Here is an 18794-nt window from a genome sequence, read left to right as displayed (position 1 = left end):
AACTGATGGATCCTGTGTGTTTATGGATGTATGTTGGGAAAAGACACATCCCTTTTTATTTTTAATTTCCAGTCATTTTTCCAACCTCAAATATCATCAACAGTGAATTGAATAATTTGAATGATCCCAATCAGGTCCTTTAAATAAATTAAATCTTAATGTGCAAAGTGTTTATTTGAGGTTTGACCTTTTTATTTTAAGGAGAAAGCATTAATGTTGATAAAAATCCCATAAATCAAACATTTTAGTGGAATTACTTGCTTTTAGCTGTGGATTTTGGGTCCTCAGGGATCTGGTGAGTGAGGATAGAGACAGAGCAGCTTCCAAGGGGAAGTGATGAAGCATCTTGGAGCATTCCTGGTGTGTTTGAGGAACACTTTTAACCCTAAATCCTGTCGTTTTTTGCTAAGGAATGATTAATAACTAAGGAATAAAGTGATTTTTTTGGTAATATTTCTCCCAAATGACGATTTTCCATTGCCACCTTCCAGGCTTGTGGTGGATGAGCTCCCTCCTTCCTCACCTCTCTCCCTGTTGCTTTCCATAACCATTGCCCCCGCGATGATCCGCTCTTTCCTCGGGATTCAAATGCCAGCATGCAAATGTGATTTCTTACTATGTAAGGATTATTTAAAAAAAAATATAAGCTAAGCCTAAAGAAGAAATCCAGTAGTAAAAGAAAACCATCCTTTAAGAGCCACTTGTATCGCCGCCAGCGCTGGGAAATCCTCTCCGTTTCAGCTGGCTGGAAATGCCGCTGGGATGTTCCTGCTCTGCTCGTGGGGCTGTGTTTAACTTAGAGACATCAAATACTCTAAAAGGGTTATTTTTTAAATATAGGGGAATTTTTGCTGGGGTTTGGGTGGGATTTTTGGATCACATGGTCTTGTGTTGATGGGGGGGATGGAGGTGTTAAATGTGGGCACGCTGGAGTGACTCGTCCATGTTTTTAACCTTCACTTCACACGTTGGCTTGGAAATCTCCTGGGTTTTTCCTTTTTATAGATTGTTTTAAGAGGGTCTTTGTTTTCCCAGCATCACTTGCTGGCTCCTGGCTGAAGTTTTGGTGGTTTTATTCCATTCTGAGCAGTTCTGCTGTGTTTGGAGGTGAGGAAGGCTCCTCAAGCTGGGCATCACCTGACAATTGCCTCCGCATTGTTGTGCTGAGTCCTTTTCCCCTTTTGGTCCACTTTGTGCTGTTGGAGAAAACATTTCCATTTCTTAAGGTATTTTCCTCCAGGAAGGTTTGGATGGAAAGGCCAAGCTTTTCTGTTTTCCAAGTATTGTGAAGTTGGTCAAGGAGAGAAGACTGGGGGATATTTTGGAGTGACCAAAGGACCAGGGCAGTGCCTGTCCCTGGTGCCTGGAGCATGTCCAGGGAAGGGAACAGAGCTGGAGAAGAGTCTGGAGCACCAAGAGAGGCTGAGGGAGCTGAGAGTGCTCAGCCTGGTGAAAAGGAGGCTCAGAGGGGACCTTCTGGCTCTCCACAACTCCCTGACAGGAGTGTGGAACCAGGTGGAGGTTGGCATTTGTTCCCAACAAGGGACAAGACAAGAGGAAATGGTCTCGAGTTGCACCAGAAGAGGTTTAGTTTGGATACTGGGAAAATTTTTTCATGGAAAGGGTGGGCAGGTGTCGTAACAGGCTGCCCAGGGCAGGAGTGGAGTAGCCATCCCTGGAGGGATTTAACATTGGTGTGGATGTGGCACTTGGGGATGTGGTTTAGTGGTGGCCTTTGCAGTGCTGGGGAAATCTTTGGACAGAATAATCTGAAAAAGCTTTTGCAACTCCAATGCCTCTGGGATTCTGTGAAGGACACAGCAGGGTGGTGTTTAATCCAGGGAAATCACACTTGTTCAACACCATCACCTGCAAAGCACTGGCATGAAATGTTCAGAGTGAGGCAAAGTTGCTGCTGGAAAAGCCCCAACCTCAACCTAAAGAATCATGGAATGTTTTGGGTTGGGAGGGACCTTAAAGATCATCTTGTTCAAACTCCTGCCATGGACAGGGACACCTTCCACTAGACCAAGTTGCTCCAGCCCTGTCCAACCTGGCCTTGAATGTTTTATCAACCTGGGACCTCCCTTTGTAACAGTTTTAGCACCAGACTCCGGTTTTGCCTGGAGCTGGCATCGAATCTCTGCCAGCTATGCCGCCGTTTTTAAACATTTTTATGTCATTCCTCCACCCCCTCTTCATTAAAAATTTTTCTTCTGCTGTCCACCCCGGGGGTGGGGGAAAGACAACCCTCAACCTTGTGTAGTCAAGGTTATGGCGATAAATTCCGGAGCATTGTCACTTCTATTCGGAGTAAATTGGCCGGCCGCTCTCGGGCTGAAGGGGAGATAATTTGCTGTAGTATTTCAAATGGATTAGAAATGGATTTGAAGGGAAAGTTCATGCCTCCCATTACAAAGGCTAGAAAGAAGACTATCTTAAGGCACTGTTCACACTCTGGCCTTCATTATCCACGCTTAATACCTTTCCTATTTTCCAGCGTTAATGAAATTTCCTGCCGGAGCGGGGCCTCGTGGACGGATGGGAGGACTCTTTAGATCCGCGGGATGCGCGGCAGAAAGGGAATTACAAGGCCCTCGTGTCGAGGGGCCTGGTGTATTCTTCAGGTCCTTGGCCTGGCTATTATCTCATTAATTTTATCCTCTTTTGTCAATACAGTTCATTTCCAAAGGCCGTCCTTTCCATTAGGGTAACAATTCCACGGAGAGCTGGGATCCCGCCGCCGATGAAAAGCGAGTGGGCGTTTGGCTCTGTGCCCTCGCTGGTGGCTTTTCCTGCCACCACCAGCTTGGATGTCACTAAGAGGGAGAGGGACACACACACTGGTGGTTGTGTTGGGACCACACAGCCACTTGGGGGCAAGAACTTGGATTGGGAGGGAAATGTGGGTGATGGTTGGGAAGTTGAGTTCCCTCCCTGCTTCTCCGTGTGGGTGTGATTTTTCCATGTAAAACATAATTTTGGCCAATTTTAAATCTCTTAAGGCTCCTATAATAAAATAAATACCCTACCTAATGTAATAAATCATAAATATAAAAAAATATTCTAATAAATAATACTGAAAATATGTAAAAGGACCACCGGACATCCCCGCTTGGATACTTTCACCACCCAGAAGGTGGAAATGGAGGTGGCCAATGCTCCATTGAGTTCAAACTGAGCTCCTGGTTGGGACTGCCCATCCCATGGGGTCCAGTGGAAAGTGTCCCTGCCCATGGAGGAGGGGAACTTCATGATTTTGAAGGTCCCTTCCAACCCAAACCATTCTGTGATTCGATGATTCCATGGCATCAGTCTGGTGGCACTTGGGGCTTTGGCAGCCTGAGCTGATGTTCTGCAGAAACTTTGCTTGGAGACCACCCAGAGGTCACTTTTCTCCCTCAAAAATACAAAACCTCTAAATTAGAGGAGGTTCATCCCCACTCCCTTTGGGGAATGAGATTTTTTTTTTTATGTTCTTTGCCAAAATGCATGAAAAAATCATAGATTTGTGGAATGGTTTGGATTGGAAGGGACCTTAAAAATCATCCCATTCCAATCCCCTGCCTCAGTGGGAATGTCTGTAACAGGTGATACGATGCCTGTGGTCCCTTGGTTTGGAGCTTGGCCATCCCTAAGGAATTCCAAAGAGGAGAGAGGTGTGTGACCACTTTGGTGGGCTGAGTGAGTGCAGCAAGGAAAATAAATATCCCAAGGATCTGAGGGATTCAACCAACTGGATCTTAAACTGGTGGTTAAACCAGTGTGAGTTGAGCTCAGGTGGTATGAGCAGCCCCTGGGGCTGTGCAAGCCTTGTGGTGGGTTGGGTTTTCTTGGCCTTACAGCCAAAAAAATATTAATTTAATATATTATCTCATATATGTGTGTGTATATGATAATATAATGTATTAAGGCATATATGTAAATTTATATTCAATAGATGTATTGAATGTCTCTTAATAGCTATAGAATATTTTTAATATATACAGATATTTCTACATATATAGATAGAATATATAGATACACTATTTAAAGATATAAATATCTATTTAAACATATTTTATATAGATGTCTATATATAGTTTATATATGTATCTACGTAGTATATCTATATATCTATATATCCATGCCCTGAATGCTGCCACAGCTATGCCACATCCCAGCCTTTCCCTACAAACCAGAGTGGGGAATGTTGGATGAACCCCCAACTTCTTCCCTGCTCTCTAATAGACTTAAGGAAAATATGAAATATATAATATATAGAAAATAATATCTATATATTATATGTAATACCTATGTATTAGTGAATATATGTGATTCAAAATATATTCTATATATTCAATAATATATGAATAATATAAAGTGCTTAGAATAAAAACAGTATCTGGGCCTCATATCAATTAGCTCTAGATATTATTGAATATATATATAGAATATGTCTAGATATTATTGAACATATATAATTCAATATATGTATTCAGTGCGTATATTCAATAATATCTTGAGATAATTGATGGATATACAAGGCTCAGAGAATATAGGTAACAATATATAGATTTATGCATAAAAGTATCAATATTTATTATTCTCTATAATATATAGATCTTGTATTTCAATACATGTGCTCAGGGTATATATATTCAATAATTCGTGTATCTGTATGGAGATAGATGTGTGTGGATATCTCTATACACTACCCAGAGATAACATACAGAGAATATATATGGGATTACAAGAATTCCCTGAAGGGACTGATACAGCCAGGCAAAAAGGAGCCCAAAATCCATTGGCACTGCAGCTCCTGTGGATGGAGGTGTGGAGCATCCTGGGATCCTCCCAGGAATGTGTCACCAGGAGAAAGAGGAGATGGATGGAGCTGGGATGGCTCTTGTCACAACCGCAGTGGTGCTTTGCTGTTTTGCAATACCTTTGTTAGAATCCTGGAATGGGTTGGGTTGGAAGGGACCTTAAAGCCCATCCAGTTCCATGGATGCCATGGATAGGGACACCTTGCACTATCCCAGGCTGCTCCAAGCCCTGTCCAACTTGGTCTTGGGCATTTCCAGGGAACAAGGGGCAGCCACAGCTTCTCTAGGAACTCCCATTCTAGTGCCTCACCACCCTCCCAGGCAAGAATTCCTTCCTAATATCCCATCTAACTCTGCCCTCTGTCATTGGGAAGCCATTCCCTGTGTCCTGTCACTCCATCCCTTGTCCCAAGTCCCTCTCCAGCTGTCCTGGAGTCTCTTTAGGCACTGGAAGGTCTCCCTGGATTTTTCTCTTCTCCAGGCTGAACACCCCCAGCTCTCCCAGCCTGGTTCCAGAGCAGAGAGGTTCCAGCCCTTGGAGCATCTTCGTGGCCTCCTCTGGACCTGCTCCAAGGGATCCATGTCCTTTCTGTGCTGGGACCCCAGAGCTGGACACAGAACCCCAGGTGGGATCTCAGGAGAGCAGAGTACAGAGGGAGAATCCCCTTCCTCACCCTACTGGCTTTTGGGTATTTGGTATAATTTTTATTGCCCCTGAGATGGCCACAAAACCTTTCTTCACATCCTTCAGCCAATGCTGGATGCATTCTTGGCCTTGCTGGAGTTTCTGGGATGTACTGGATGGTCCATGAGTGACCCAAGTGCGCCTCATGCCATTGTCAACTTCACCCAACAATGCCACCACTGCGGCTCTTTGCGAGCCACTGAGACTTGATGCTTCTCTCTGGGGCAGTTCCACGAGGAGGAAACACTGGGGAAACTGAAAGTGGAGAATTTATCGAATTCCCATCCCCTTCCACAAAAAAAAAAACCAGGCAGCAAATTCTCCGAGCTCGGTAGCCAGTGGCAACAGCCCTCTGGAATGAATAGGCTGTCACGCTCAGCATTAGGAAATGTAACTATTCCATTTTCCAGCTCTCTTTTTCTTTGGAGCACATGTTCATTTAAAGGAAATGCTCTCCGGGGTTTGCATTCCGCTGATAGGATAGCGGGATCTTAATTTACAGATATTCTCCGGTAATGCGCGGTTTATATACGTTCTGCTAATAGCATTATGAGCATAGTTTGGGCTAATACAAAATTAGAGCTATAATTTGCATAAACAAATTACTGTTTGGATTAGCGCTAAATGAGGAAGGCGACTGATATTGGAGGAGATTTGATTTGGCTGCAGCGGCTCTGTTTGGATAATGGGGGATGGATGGGAATGAGCTGGGAGGCTCTGTCACGGGTCAGGAGGGAGCTGGGATGGTGCAGGAGATATTGGGTCACGAAGTGGACAAGGTTTTGGGTGGCAGAGGGGCCTCTTTGGGACACATGGTCCTTCTGGGACCTTTAGCAATGTGGGGTTGGCCTCTTCTCCCTGGCAACCAGTGACAGCATGAGAGGAAATGGCCTCAAGCTAGGGGAGGTTCAGGTTGGACATCAGGAGGAATTTCTTTGTGGAAAGGGTGGTCAGTTGTTGGTGGGAGGTGTTCAAGGAATGCCTGAATGTGGCATTCAGTGCTCTGGTCTGGTTGAGAAAATGGTGATCATTCACTGGTTGGGCTTCATGGTCTTGGAGGTATTTTCCAACCAAAAAGATTTTGGGATTCTGTGATATTTATCCCTTCAGAGCTTACTGGCCCTTTAGAATAACATTAGGGGCAGCTGTAATGGGATCACAATTCCTGATCCATGTCCATCCTATGGCCTCAGTATGGGGTTTGTGAATTTAGGGAGAGTTGAGGAGGTGGGGACAGGTCCCCAGCCCTGCCCACTGGACCCCACTCAGGTCCCAGCATCAGCTCCATGTGACAGATGGGAGATGGAAGTGCCCTTGAGTGATTTGTCCCATGCAGGGATTGAGGAAAATCCTTCCAAGAGCCAGATTTGGGGTCAGAATAAAAATATCAAAGTTGTGATGTCTGATTAATAATAGGAATAATGATATCAAAAATACAGACTCATGGACTATTTTGGGTTGGAAGGGACCTTAAAGTCCAAACCCCTGCCATGGACAGGGATACTACCCACTGGGTCAGGTTGCTCCAAGTTCCATTCAACATGGCTTTGAAGCACTTCTAGGGATGTCAAAGCTTGTAGAGCTCCATAAAATTTGGCTAAGCTTGGTGAAGCTCCCACCTTGCTGATTCTCTCACGGAATTGCATCCACATTTCCTTGTTTGTGCCATGGATGAAGGTGCAAGCCAAAGGTGGGAGAAGTAATTTTTTTGGTGTCAGTCATGAGGAATGAGAGCTTTTCCTCTGTCAACGGCAAAAACATTGCATCACCTCCATTGTAGTGGGAGCTGTCCCTGCCCATGCCAATGGATTTGGAATGAGATGATCTTGAAGGTCCCTTCCAACCCAAACCATTCCATGAGTCTCTCATCCCGTGGTTTGCTCATGAAGCACCACCTCCTCATGATATTTCCCTAATTTGGGCTGACCTTGACTTTATTTCTCCTGCAGATCCCTGTTGCTAAACCAAACCCGACCCTCACTGCAAGGTGGCAAATCTCAGCTCGTGCAACAGCGCTGGAGGAGCAAAGGTTTCCGCTGCATCGGCGGGGTCATGTACCGAGTGTCGGCCAACAAACTCTCCAAAACTTCCAGCAGCCCTGTCCGAGCCAGGGACCTGAGCACCAAAACTCCCATCAGAGCAGGTGAGCAGGAATCTGTCCCAGTTCATGTCCAAAATCCATTGAGTTCAGTTTTTAGCTGTTTATTCCCAGCCCATGTGTTGCGACTGCTCCTTGTAGGGTTCCAGATGTGAAGGTGGTGGACATCCCATGGTGCCAAGTGGTGTTCTTGCTTTACAGTAGCTCTGAAAGGGAAATAATGTTGGAGAAATTAAAGGTTTAGGAAAACTGAGGTTTTTCTTACATCAGACTTAAATCAAGTCTGTGGAGATACTCTGTTAAACTTGGTTCTTTTTTGACCCTGAGCAAAGTCTTGGGTGACTTCAAACAGCATCACGAGGTTGAATGTGCTTGAGATGGTCATCAAATTATGTTCAATATTGACCTGAAAACCTGGGAGGATCATTCTGCAGATACCCATGGAATGATGCCCCCAGTTTGATGAATTCCCAGCTTTACATTGCACTTCTATTTAATTTGTGTTTCAGCTCCTCCTGTGTTTGATGCCTCAACTGTAGCTCTTTAAAAAGAGCAGATTTTAACAGTGGTTAAAGTATTTTTTTAAATTTCTGCTTGTTCTCAAATATTTTTGCTTCCTAATTGGTTTATTGAGATTTTTTGGGGATAGTTGAACTGGGAATAGCAAAACCAATGGATTTGTGTTGATGTTTTTCTTGGCTGGAAGGACAAAGGGAGCAGAGATGAGAATTTTTAGGGATGGTGCTAAAAATAAGGTAATGAGGGATGGTTTGGATTGGAAAGAACCTTCAAAGTCATCCAGTTCCATCCCCCTGCCTCTTCCATTATCCCAGGTTGCTCCCAGCCCTGTCCAGCTTGGCCTTGAATGCCAAAATATGGAGGGAAAGCAGATGAAGAGATGTAGCCTTCTAAACTATCTGCCTCACAATTCCTGTGGAAATTATGAGGCATCCTGGGTGGTTTTAAACCCACAAAGGGCAGGATTAGGGGAGGGAAGGAACTTTGTGTTGGGATGTGCATGAATATCCATCACTGGGTTGTGTCCAAGCTGAGAAACACCAGTTTGGTGTGGAATTTTTGGAAGAGGGATTGAGCCAAAAGTATGATTTCTGCAAATTCAGGCATTCGAATTGTTCATGGGGGTTTCCTGGGGGAATTTGGGGTGACAGGGCATGGAGGAGATGTGATCCCCCCGTTTTTCCTTCCTTTGTCCTTTAGTGAGAGAAAGGGGTTTAATTAGTCCAACTTTGGGACAGAATGTCCCTTCCAAGGTTATTTCCTATAAAATACAAACCAAATCAGTTATTATTTTCAAGATATTTCTTATTTTGTTGTTTCCTCCTTCCCCCTGCCACGCAGCATGTTGGGTTTCTAGCCACAAAACCAGAGGAACTGCTGTGTATCAGTATTTTCATGTCATCTTTCATCTCTCCCCATAATTCATCCTCCTTCCCAAGGATGGATTCCACAGATTCCTCTTGCCTTAGGATAACTGGGCCTGGCAGGGCGGAAGATTTGTGTGTTCTCATCGGCTGCGAACGTTTGCTCAACGCTCTGTGTTTTCAACACTTGACAAAGTTTATTTAAAAGATGGAAAAAAACGGCTTTTCCTTTCCCTTCCAGTGCCAGGCTCTGTGTGTTTTGAATAGTGGAGAGACGGGAAATGCTCCTGACAGTTTAATAGCTTGGAGTTTACTTCCAGTGGGTTATAATTCTGCTTTTCCCCTGGATTTATTGGGTTGGGGTTTTATCTCTACAGTACAAAATCCAATGCTGGGCACTGGGGCTGATCCATCCACACCATCATAACATTCCCAGGTGATTTATTGATGGTTGCTGGTGGTGAGTTAAGATTTGGTCCTAGGGATGCACTTCCTTGCGTCCTTATGCTGTATTGGGATCAATCCTGAGGCTACCAGCAGCTATGGGAAAAGCAGAAGTTTTCAATGGTTCTTCTGCAATTGGCTTTGTAGTGGTGGAGAGACAAGGAGGGCACACAGCTTGAGGACAAGGAAAGTGTCACTGCAGTCTCAGGAAAAGTTTTTAGAGGTGTTTTGAGTGTAAAAAAACCTCCCTGGAGCAATCACAGCATCACCATGGCCTGTGCAGCTGCTGAGAACTTTGCTCTCATCACACGTGTGACTCTGCTCCCAAAGGATTTCTGCGCCTTCCACACTTGTCTCTGGAAAACTGCAAATAAGATACAGAAATAAAAAGCCTTTTTGCCTTCCCAGCTGGACTGGGAGCTTGCATGTGGCATAATTCATTTCTCGGGCAAGGATGGAGAAAAAAACTCGGAGCTCAAACACTCGCTGCTCATCCCTGTGCAAGACAAAGATGCGGAATCACACATGGAAAAACTCTTTCCCTTTGGGATAACTGGTATTTTGGCACCTATGTATTTTTTCACTTTGCAGAAGTCTTGGAAAATCTGCAGTGGGATGATGTGGAAGGCATTTGCTATGTGGCAATTAATTAAACAAGTGGAATAATTGGGCTTCTCCGCTCTCAAAAAACCTTTCCTTCATTTCTTTCTCCAGCTGCTAAGGCGTTCTCCAGACCCTTGAGGAATTTCCATGAAATCAGGAAGAGAAGCAAAAGGTCCTGGGCAATGTAGAGTTTCACAAAGAAATACGGAAAGGGAAATATAAGATTGAAAGCAGCAGAAAGCAAATTAAGGTTTGACATTGTCCGGAAACCAGCCCTGACCCCAATCTCAGCACGAGCTGCTGCTGCTGCCGAGAAAGGAATTACACTCTGTGAGCTGGGCTGGCTCCAGCAGGGTTTTCCAAGTGTCCAGGCAGCTTTTCCATGAGCAAATCCTCACCTGCATGATTTCCTTACCCTCTGCTTAGGTTTTAGCTCTTGGGAAGCCCATAGGAGCCTTGGTGGCTTTGGGGACTCCAGAGATGGCAGCCGACTCCTTCATCGATGTAAATTTTAGTTTTGGTGTTTTCAATTCATCTCCATGATCATAGATTCCAGAGCCTTGGAGATACCCAGGATTGCTAAGCTCCCAAAGATGGAGGTTTAAGAGGAACTTTAAGTCCTCCTGAGTGGGTGTCTTGTACACATCATGATGGTGGCTCTGATCCCAGAGAAACAAAGTATTAATTAAAATGTAGTTGAATTCAGCCTTCCAAAACTAGGGGGATCTTTCCCTGGATCCAGATACTTTCCTTGTCTCCATCGTGCTGTGTCATATCCCTTCCTGACTCAGTTTCCCCACTCTGGGGCAACAGTTTCCTAGAGATCAGTTGGGAAGATGGAAGTTCGTAGAATGGTTTGGGTTGGAAAGGAGCTTAAAGACAATGTCATTCCAACCCCTGTCATGGACAGGGACACTTTCCACCATCCCAGGTTGCTGCAAGCCCCATCCAACCCGGCCTTGGACACTTCCAGGGGTGGGGAGTCCACAACCTCTCTGTGCAACCTGTGCCAGAGCCTCCTCACCCTCCAGGGAAGGATTTCTTCCCAATATCCCATCCTTCTTTGAGCTCAGTCCTTAAATTTCTCTGGGCTCAGCTGCTTGCTTTTAGAATTCCTCCTTCCCTTACCCCTTTTTAGCTCAATGATTTGGGCTGCAGTGGGAGAACTCCACACTCAGAGATCTCCACAGTACTGAAAGAAACTGCTCTCTGGCCTCCCTGTTTACCAACTAATTTTAGAAGTGCTGAATGCCACACAAATGCTCTTCCCAGTTTTTCAAGGATGATGAAATACTCAACACTGCTGTTGTCTCAGTGCCACCCAGTGCTTGTGGGAATGATGCTTCCTCATCTGAGCTGCTCAGCTTTTTACTGAAGGAAGGGAGGGGTTTAGGATTGGAATGTTTCCACCACCCATCCTCTGCCACCTCTGCTTTTAATGTTGGTGTTTTAAGGGGAGTTAGAGAGGATTCACTTGGATGTGCCAGGCTTTTCCTTTTCCCCTGGTCCATGGAAACATCTCAAGTTTCTTCCTGTTTGCCCACCATGACCCACCTTCCTGTCTTCTGTCTTCAACACACCTTGAATGTGTTTGGGATAAAGTGGTGGAGAGGTAAGGAAGAATTTGGTGGAGGACAGACCAAGACCAACCCAGTGCACCGAGGTGTGAAAGCAGGGAAATTTGGAATGTTGTTTTCCTCAGGTTTCTGCTGGTTTTGGTGTTGCTGGTGCCAGGATCCCCTTGTCCTCACTTCCTTTGAGGTGAAATCCTTGGGTTTGGGATTGTTCAGGCTCCTGCCTCTTTCTGAGCTCAGTTCCTTGGCTTCTTCAGGCTCAATCTCTTGGTTTTGGGATTGCTCTATCACTTACCCACTTGAACTCAATCCCTTGGCCCCTTTTGAAGTCATTCACTTGGCTTTGGGATTGCTCAATCCCTTACCCCTTCTGACCTCAATTCCCTCAGCCTCATTGCTTTTTCTTTGGGATTGTGGGATCCCTTGACCCCGTTTGTACTCAGTGCTTTGTCTTTGGGATTCCTCAATCACTTCCTCTTTTCAGATCAATCCCTTCTTTTTGGGGCTGCTCAATTCCATGGCCCCTTCAATCTCAAGACCTTTTCTTTGGTACTGGGGAATCCTTTTCCGTGTTCTATCTCAGTCCTGTGGTTTTGGGATTCCTCAATCCCTTACCCCTTTTTGGATCAGCTCCTCAATCTCAGTGCCTTTGGAATTGTGGGATCCCTTGGCCCCTTTGGGCTCAATCCCTTGATTTTAGGATTCTTCAATCCCTCAACCCCTTTGGGCTCAATCCCTTAGTCCCTTTTAAATTCAATCATTTTTCTTTGGGGTTCTGGGATCCCTTGGCCCCTTCAATCCCAATCCCTTGATTTTGGGATTGCTCAGTCCCTTTCCCCTTTTGAGCTCAATTCCGTGGCCCCTTCAATCCCAATGCCTTTTGTTTGGGATTATTTAATTCCTTTGAGATCAATCCCTTGGCCCCTTTTGAGCTCTATCCCTTAGTTTTGGGATTGTTCAATCCCTTTGACCCCTTCACTCTCAATTCCATAGTTTTGGGATTGTTCAATCCCTTTGACCCCTTCACTCTCAATTCCATAGTTTTGGGATTGCTCAATCCTTTTATTCCCCTTGAGGTCAATCCTTTGGCCCCTTCAGTCTCAATGCCTTGGGATTGCTCAATCCCTTTCGCTTTAGGAGCTCAATTCCTCAACTCTGGAATTACAGGGATCAGATCCTGCTCCAGGCTCCTCGCCCACATCTGCTCATACAACATCCAACCCAGAGCTGCTTCGTTAATTGAAGCTGCTTCATTAATAAAACACTTGAGGCCACCTGACTCCAGGACATTTCATGGGATGTGGGGACAATTGGGCAGGAAAACAGGAAAATCTCCGCTTGTGTAGCAGCAGCTCATCCCTTCTTTTTCCGTTGTCTTCTCTGAAATGAGGACTTGTGCTGTCCAGTGAGGGAAATAAATGACCCCCAGCAGCTGTGAGTGCTGATCCTCAGAATCAGCGGAACCCACTTAAATGAATAATAATTAAAGAAATAAATTTCCCCGAGTGCAGCCTCAAAACTTTCGGTTCAGCAATAAAGCCAAGGAGAGACTCGGAAAATGAATCGCTCGGCTCTTTCCGAAGGAGGCCGCGGTGGGCGAGGCAGGATGATAATGGGATCTATTAAAGGAGCTGGTGTGGTTTAAGGAAGCCTTTTCCAGGTTTTTTGGGAACAGGCTGAGTGGAAGTGTGTGGTGATGCTGACACTTGAGGGATAAAAGGATTGAGCAATCCCAAACCCACGGAATTGAGAGTGAAGGGATTGACCAATCCCAGAACCAAGGGATTACACTCAAAAGGAGCCAAGGGATGGATGTAAAAGGATTTAAGGAATTGAGGAATCCCAAAGACAAGGTGCTGAGATTGAAGGGGCCATGGAACTGAGCTGAAAAGGGGCAAGGGATTGAGCAATCCCAAGGACAAGGGATTGAAATTGAAGGGGCCAAGGGATTGAGCTCAAAAGAGGTGAGGAATTGAGTAATCCCAAAGACAAGGCACTGAGATGGAAGGGGCCATGGAATTGAGCTCAAAAGGGGTAAGGGATTGAGTAATCCCAAACCCAAGGAATTGAGCTCAATGAGCTGAAGGACTGAGCTCTGGAGGGATAAGGAACTGAACAATCCCAAACCCATGGGATTGATGAGTAAAACCTAACAGGGTGATGGGATGACCCTGTTGTGGTCATCCCCAAGTTGGAGCACTGGCCAGTGGAGTTCATCACCTGCCTGCCATTGCTTGGGCAAATCCCTGGTTGTTTCCCTCTGTGTGCAAAATTTCCATAAATTATCCTTGATTTGGGGCAGTGGAAGCAGAAGGGCAGCAGTGGGCTTGGCATGGGCTCGGCACTCATCATTCTAACAACCTCACCCTTTTGCCCATCCTTTGGCCCTGATGCACCCAAATTTCTGCATTTCTCCTTTTGTGGGGCTATTTCAGTTTTCTGCCCTGGTTGTTTCCCTCCATGGGTACAGATTTCCATAAATTATCCTTGATTTGGGGCAGTGGAAGTAGACGGGTAGCAATGGGCTCGACACTCATCATTCTAACAATGTTCTCAGCCTCTTGTCCATCCCTTGGTCCTGGCTCATCCCAACTCTGAATGTCTCCCTTTTTTTGGCTTTTTCAGTTTCCTGCCCTGGTTGTTTTCCTCTTTGTATAAGATTTCCATAAATTATCCTTGATTTGGGACAGTGGAAGTAGACGGGTAGCAATGGGCTCGACACTCATCATTCTAACAATGTTCTCAGCCTCTTGTCCATCCCTTGGTCCTGGCTCATCCCAACTCTGAATGTCTCCCTTTTTTTGGCTTTTTCAGTTTCCTGCCCTGGTTGTTTTCCTCTTTGTATAAGATTTCCATAAATTATCCTTGATTTGGGACAGTGGGAGCAGATGGGAAGCCATGGGCTCGACACTCATCATTCTAACAATGTTCTCACCATCATGCCCATCCCTTGGCCCCACCACACCCCAGCTCTGAATTTCTTTCCTTTTTTTCTGCCTGTTTCATTTTTCTACACTGATTGTTTCCCTCCAAGGGGAATATTTCCATAAATTATCCTTGATTTGGGACAGTGGAAGCAGATGGGCAGCAATGGGCTCATCATGGGCTCATCACTCATTGTTCTCACAACATCCTCACCCTCTTGCCTATCCCTTGGCCCTGACGCACCCAAATTTCTGCATTTCTCCTTTTTTTGGCAGTTTCAGTTTTCTACCCTGCTTGTTTCCCCTCCCTGTGTAAGTTTTCCATAAATTATCCTTGATTTGGTGGTGGAAGTAGATGGGAAGCAATGGGCTCAACACTCAACATCATTCAAACAATGTGCAATTCTAACATCATGTCCATCCCTTGGCCCTGACTCACCCCAGCTCTTAATTTCTCCTTTTTCTGGGCCATTTCAGTTTTCTACCCTGGTTGTTTCCCTCTGCATGTAAGATTTCCATAAATTATCCTTGATTTGGGACAGTGGAATGAGAGATGTGCAGCAACAGCCTCAGCACCCATCCTTCCAATTATGCCCTCATCCTCTTGCCCATCTCTTGGCCCTGGCTCACCCCACATCTGCATTTCTCCCTTTATTTTTCTTTGCTACATCCAAAATTCCACAGCTTTTCCACCATATAAAAAAGTAAATTATTGGATCAGATGCTCAAACAGACCTTTCTGTGAGATGAGGTCCTGATCTTTGAGCTGTGCCCTAGGAGCACTAAAGTCCTTCTTAAATAATTAAGCAGGTGATAATTAACTATGATATTTGCAGCCAATTTGTAAGGCAAAGGAATATTTGGAATGTTCTTTTCAGGGTGTGTTTGTTGCATCCCAAGCCCTCGGGTGATGGGGAGCTGAGCAGGAGTGTTAGACTGGATGGGAGCATCCAGATATCCATGTGGGAATGCTGGAAAGCACCAAATGTTGCTCCTGAGTGCAACTCCTGAGCTGCCAAGGGAAATCTCATCCAACCTTTTCCTGGAGGAGAAGCACCTTGAGCCTCAAGCTGTATTTTGGGGTTATGGAAAAAAAACCAGGATGCAGCAGATGGACCTGGACACACTTGAGCTGAGTTTTGGGATTAAGGATATGAAAAGGGATAAAGTTCATTAATTTATGGGTGTTGGTGGAGGGGTGCAGCATCCAACCCGCTCGTTTTAAGCATTTTTTATTTGACAAGGAGAAACTGTGCCTTTTTCCCCTTTTCTGTCAAAAGCTGGAATTTCAAGCGTTGAGCCGAACACTGCGGAAAACACCGCGGGACCGCTTGGCTGTGGATTCCTTCCGAGGAGCAGGGAAAAAAAGAAGGAGCTAGGCTGTAGCCCCTGCTATTAATCATAGCTGTAATCATGCATTTAATGAACATGACAGCTCCCTCTCCCTCCGGAGAGACGCGCAGAGTCTCCCGGCTGGATTGGGAACAACAATCACTTCTCACCGCGAGCCACCGGAGCTGCCAGCGTCGGGTTGGGATGATGCATTGAGAGGAACAACCCCCTTTTGCACGGGCTGTGGGTTTCCTTGCGGATGATATTCTTCCAAGTGACTGAATCGTTGGGAAAGGGGGAGAGAAATCCACCTGTCCCTTCCGCAGGGTGGAAAATAACCCGGCTGATGCTGCCGTGCTGCGCACAGTCACTTCAAAAGCCCTTAATGTGCAGTTCTTGATGCTCTCCCTGGCAGCTTTTCTTATTTTCCTGCTTTTTTCCCCCACTCCTCTGTTCCGTTCCCACTGCCTTGGAGCACAGGGGAGGAACTTGCTGTGGCACTTCCTTAAATTTCCATAGGGTTTTGGCGATACCAAGGATGTGGGAGTTGCTCTCCTGATCCGACAGCACTGCTTCATCCCAGTGTTGTCCTGGCTTGGGAAGCAATTGAGGAGAAAAACGGGACAGATCTGGGACTGGGATGTGCCCAGTGTTTTGTCTGGAGCAAACAAGGCTCCCAAAGTCGAGCCCTGGGGGCATAGTTTCAGCTTTTTGTTTCATTAAGGCCAGACTGCAGCAAATTTCGGCTCCTGGTGTTGGAATTTAACCCTTATCCCGTTTTCCAGTGTCTTTTGATGTCCCAATTTCACCCCAATTTCAATAAAACAGCCTCCACTGTCAGGAATATTTATTTATAATGTATTTATTAATGCACAGCTCTTGTAGTGACTCCAGCTGGGAATTTCAAGTTAGCAACCTCAATAAAATCCAAATTTAGGCTCCTTGGACCTCCTGAAAAGTCTGGAATATTAAACCCCCTCTCCTGCACCCACTTCTTTGCTGTTTTGACACTCACAAAGCTTTTGCTTGTAATTAAACTTCCACAGTGCAAAAGCTTCCAAAAATACCCTTGTGACAGAGCCTGAGTTTTTTCCATAAATCCCAATGGATGGTGAAATGTGTAATTATGGAGGCTTCATGGGTTGGCTCCTCCTGGAGAAATATTTGGGTGGTTTTCTAATAGTTTGGGGAGGATTTGCACGTAGGGAGAATAATTAGGGAGTGGGAAAATGTGGATGGAGGGTTTCTTTGCCACCTTCCAGGTTGATGCTTTGCCAGACCTGGATGCATCTCACGTGGATTTTGCTGTGGATGGGTCCAGATCTTGGATAGTTAAACTACCTTTGGGATGTGAGTTAATTCCTGGAATGGGAAATGCACATCATGTTATAGCATGACTTCTTGCTGGAAGATAAAAACTGGGGAAAAATACCCCAAAAAATCATTCCATGGATATGTTTTTGCTCTGTAAAAATTCCAACCCACTGGCAGGAGGCTGTTTGCCTCTTTATTTATTCTCTTTATCTCTTCAGTGATTCCTTCTTTCTAGCCAATATGAACTTTAAGGTTTCCTTCCAGCCCTCACCATTCCATGATTCCCTGATTCCAAGATGTGGTTGTTAGGCTGCTTTAATGGGAAGGTGTTCATCCCTGTGTCTCCACTTTTATCCCTGAGTTTTAAATATTTGGAGGGATTCTCCACTGCCTTCGGGAGCCAATTCCTGGTCTAGCCATCCTGCTGAGCTTGCTTTAAGGAGTATTAAACAGAATTCCAGAGGGCTGAGGATGCTCCAGCCGTTGCCCCAAAGGTTGGATTTTAATTTGGGTTTTTCTCCCTGCATCATTTGGGAACTCAGCCTTGCTCTTAACTGGAGATGCTTCAGCGGCATCTTCGGAGCATCCCAAAGTTGACTAATATTTATTGTAGCACTAAAAAAGATGCTGCTACAGCCTGGGACAAGAAGGAATTCAATAAAATTGGGGAAAAAACCCTCTCAGTGATGGCTCAAATGCCCCGTTGATGGAATTTGATGTGCAGAGGGAACAGATGGGGCTTTGCCGACGCCGGCAGCCGAGTGACAGCTCGCGGTGCCGCGCTATCAAATTCCACTCGCTCACTTCCCAACACGCCCGGGCTGGCAGGTGAGTGACTGAGCTGCTCTCATCCCACCTGGAAAACTGAAACCCAGCCTTTCTTTCCCATTCATTCTTCCCTGCACCAGTCAAGGATGATTTAATTCCATGCGTGTACGGATGGGAGCAGGCTGTGGGGAGCGGCCAAGCCAAGCGTGGAAATTTGTTGGATTGATAGTAGAAGCATGGGATTTGCTTGGAGAAGTGTTTTGGCTCGTTTGGGTGCTGAGGGGAAAAATTCCTGCTGTGTTTGGGGCTGGCAAGGAGCACTTCTGGCTGAGCTACTCCAGAGGTGCTGAGAGAGGTGTGGAAGTCCCTAATCCTCACCCATCGGTGCTCAGGGAGCTCTGAGCTTTGGATTAAATGAAATCATGGAATAATGGGATGGTTTGGGCTGGGAAGGGAAGTGAAGGTCATCCAGTTCTGACCCTCTGCCAGGGGCAGGGACACCTTCCACTATCCCAGGTTGCTCCAAGTTCCATCCAGCCTTGCCTTGGACATTTCCAGGGATGGGGTAGCCACAGCTTCTCTGGGCAACCTGGGCCAGGGCCTCCTCACCCTCCCAGGGAAGAATTTCTTCCCAATATTCCATCTATCCCTGCCCTCTGGCACTGGAAAGCCATTCCTCCTTGTCCTGCCTCTCCAGCTCCTTGTCCTAAGTCCCACTCCAGCTCTCTTGGAGCTCCTTTAGGCACTGGAAGGGGCTCTGAGGTCCCTTTGGAGCCTTTTCTTCTCCAGGCTGAGCAATCCCAGCTCTCCCAACTTTTCCTCATAGCAGAGGGACTCTATCCCTCCAATCATTTTTGTGGAC

General features: G+C 45.8%; 1 protein-coding gene across 1 annotated transcript in view; it reads left to right on the top strand.

Moving 5' to 3' along the window:
- The window catches only part of ZC3H3 (zinc finger CCCH-type containing 3), a 128011-nt gene that overhangs the window by 78643 nt on the left and 30574 nt on the right, over positions 1 to 18794 (top strand). Inside the window, exon 5 of the mRNA XM_085053707.1 lies at positions 7443 to 7636. Within this exon, the coding sequence (XP_084909833.1) occupies positions 7443 to 7636 (194 nt within the window). The remainder of the gene's footprint in view (positions 1 to 7442; positions 7637 to 18794) is intronic.

The sequence above is a fragment of the Lichenostomus cassidix genome, chromosome 2, assembly GCF_008360975.1.
Source record: "Lichenostomus cassidix isolate B80296 chromosome 2, HeHo_3.0, whole genome shotgun sequence".
NCBI classification, from domain to species: Eukaryota; Metazoa; Chordata; class Aves; order Passeriformes; family Meliphagidae; genus Lichenostomus; species Lichenostomus cassidix.
This window is presented reverse-complemented; position numbering and strand designations above follow the sequence as displayed.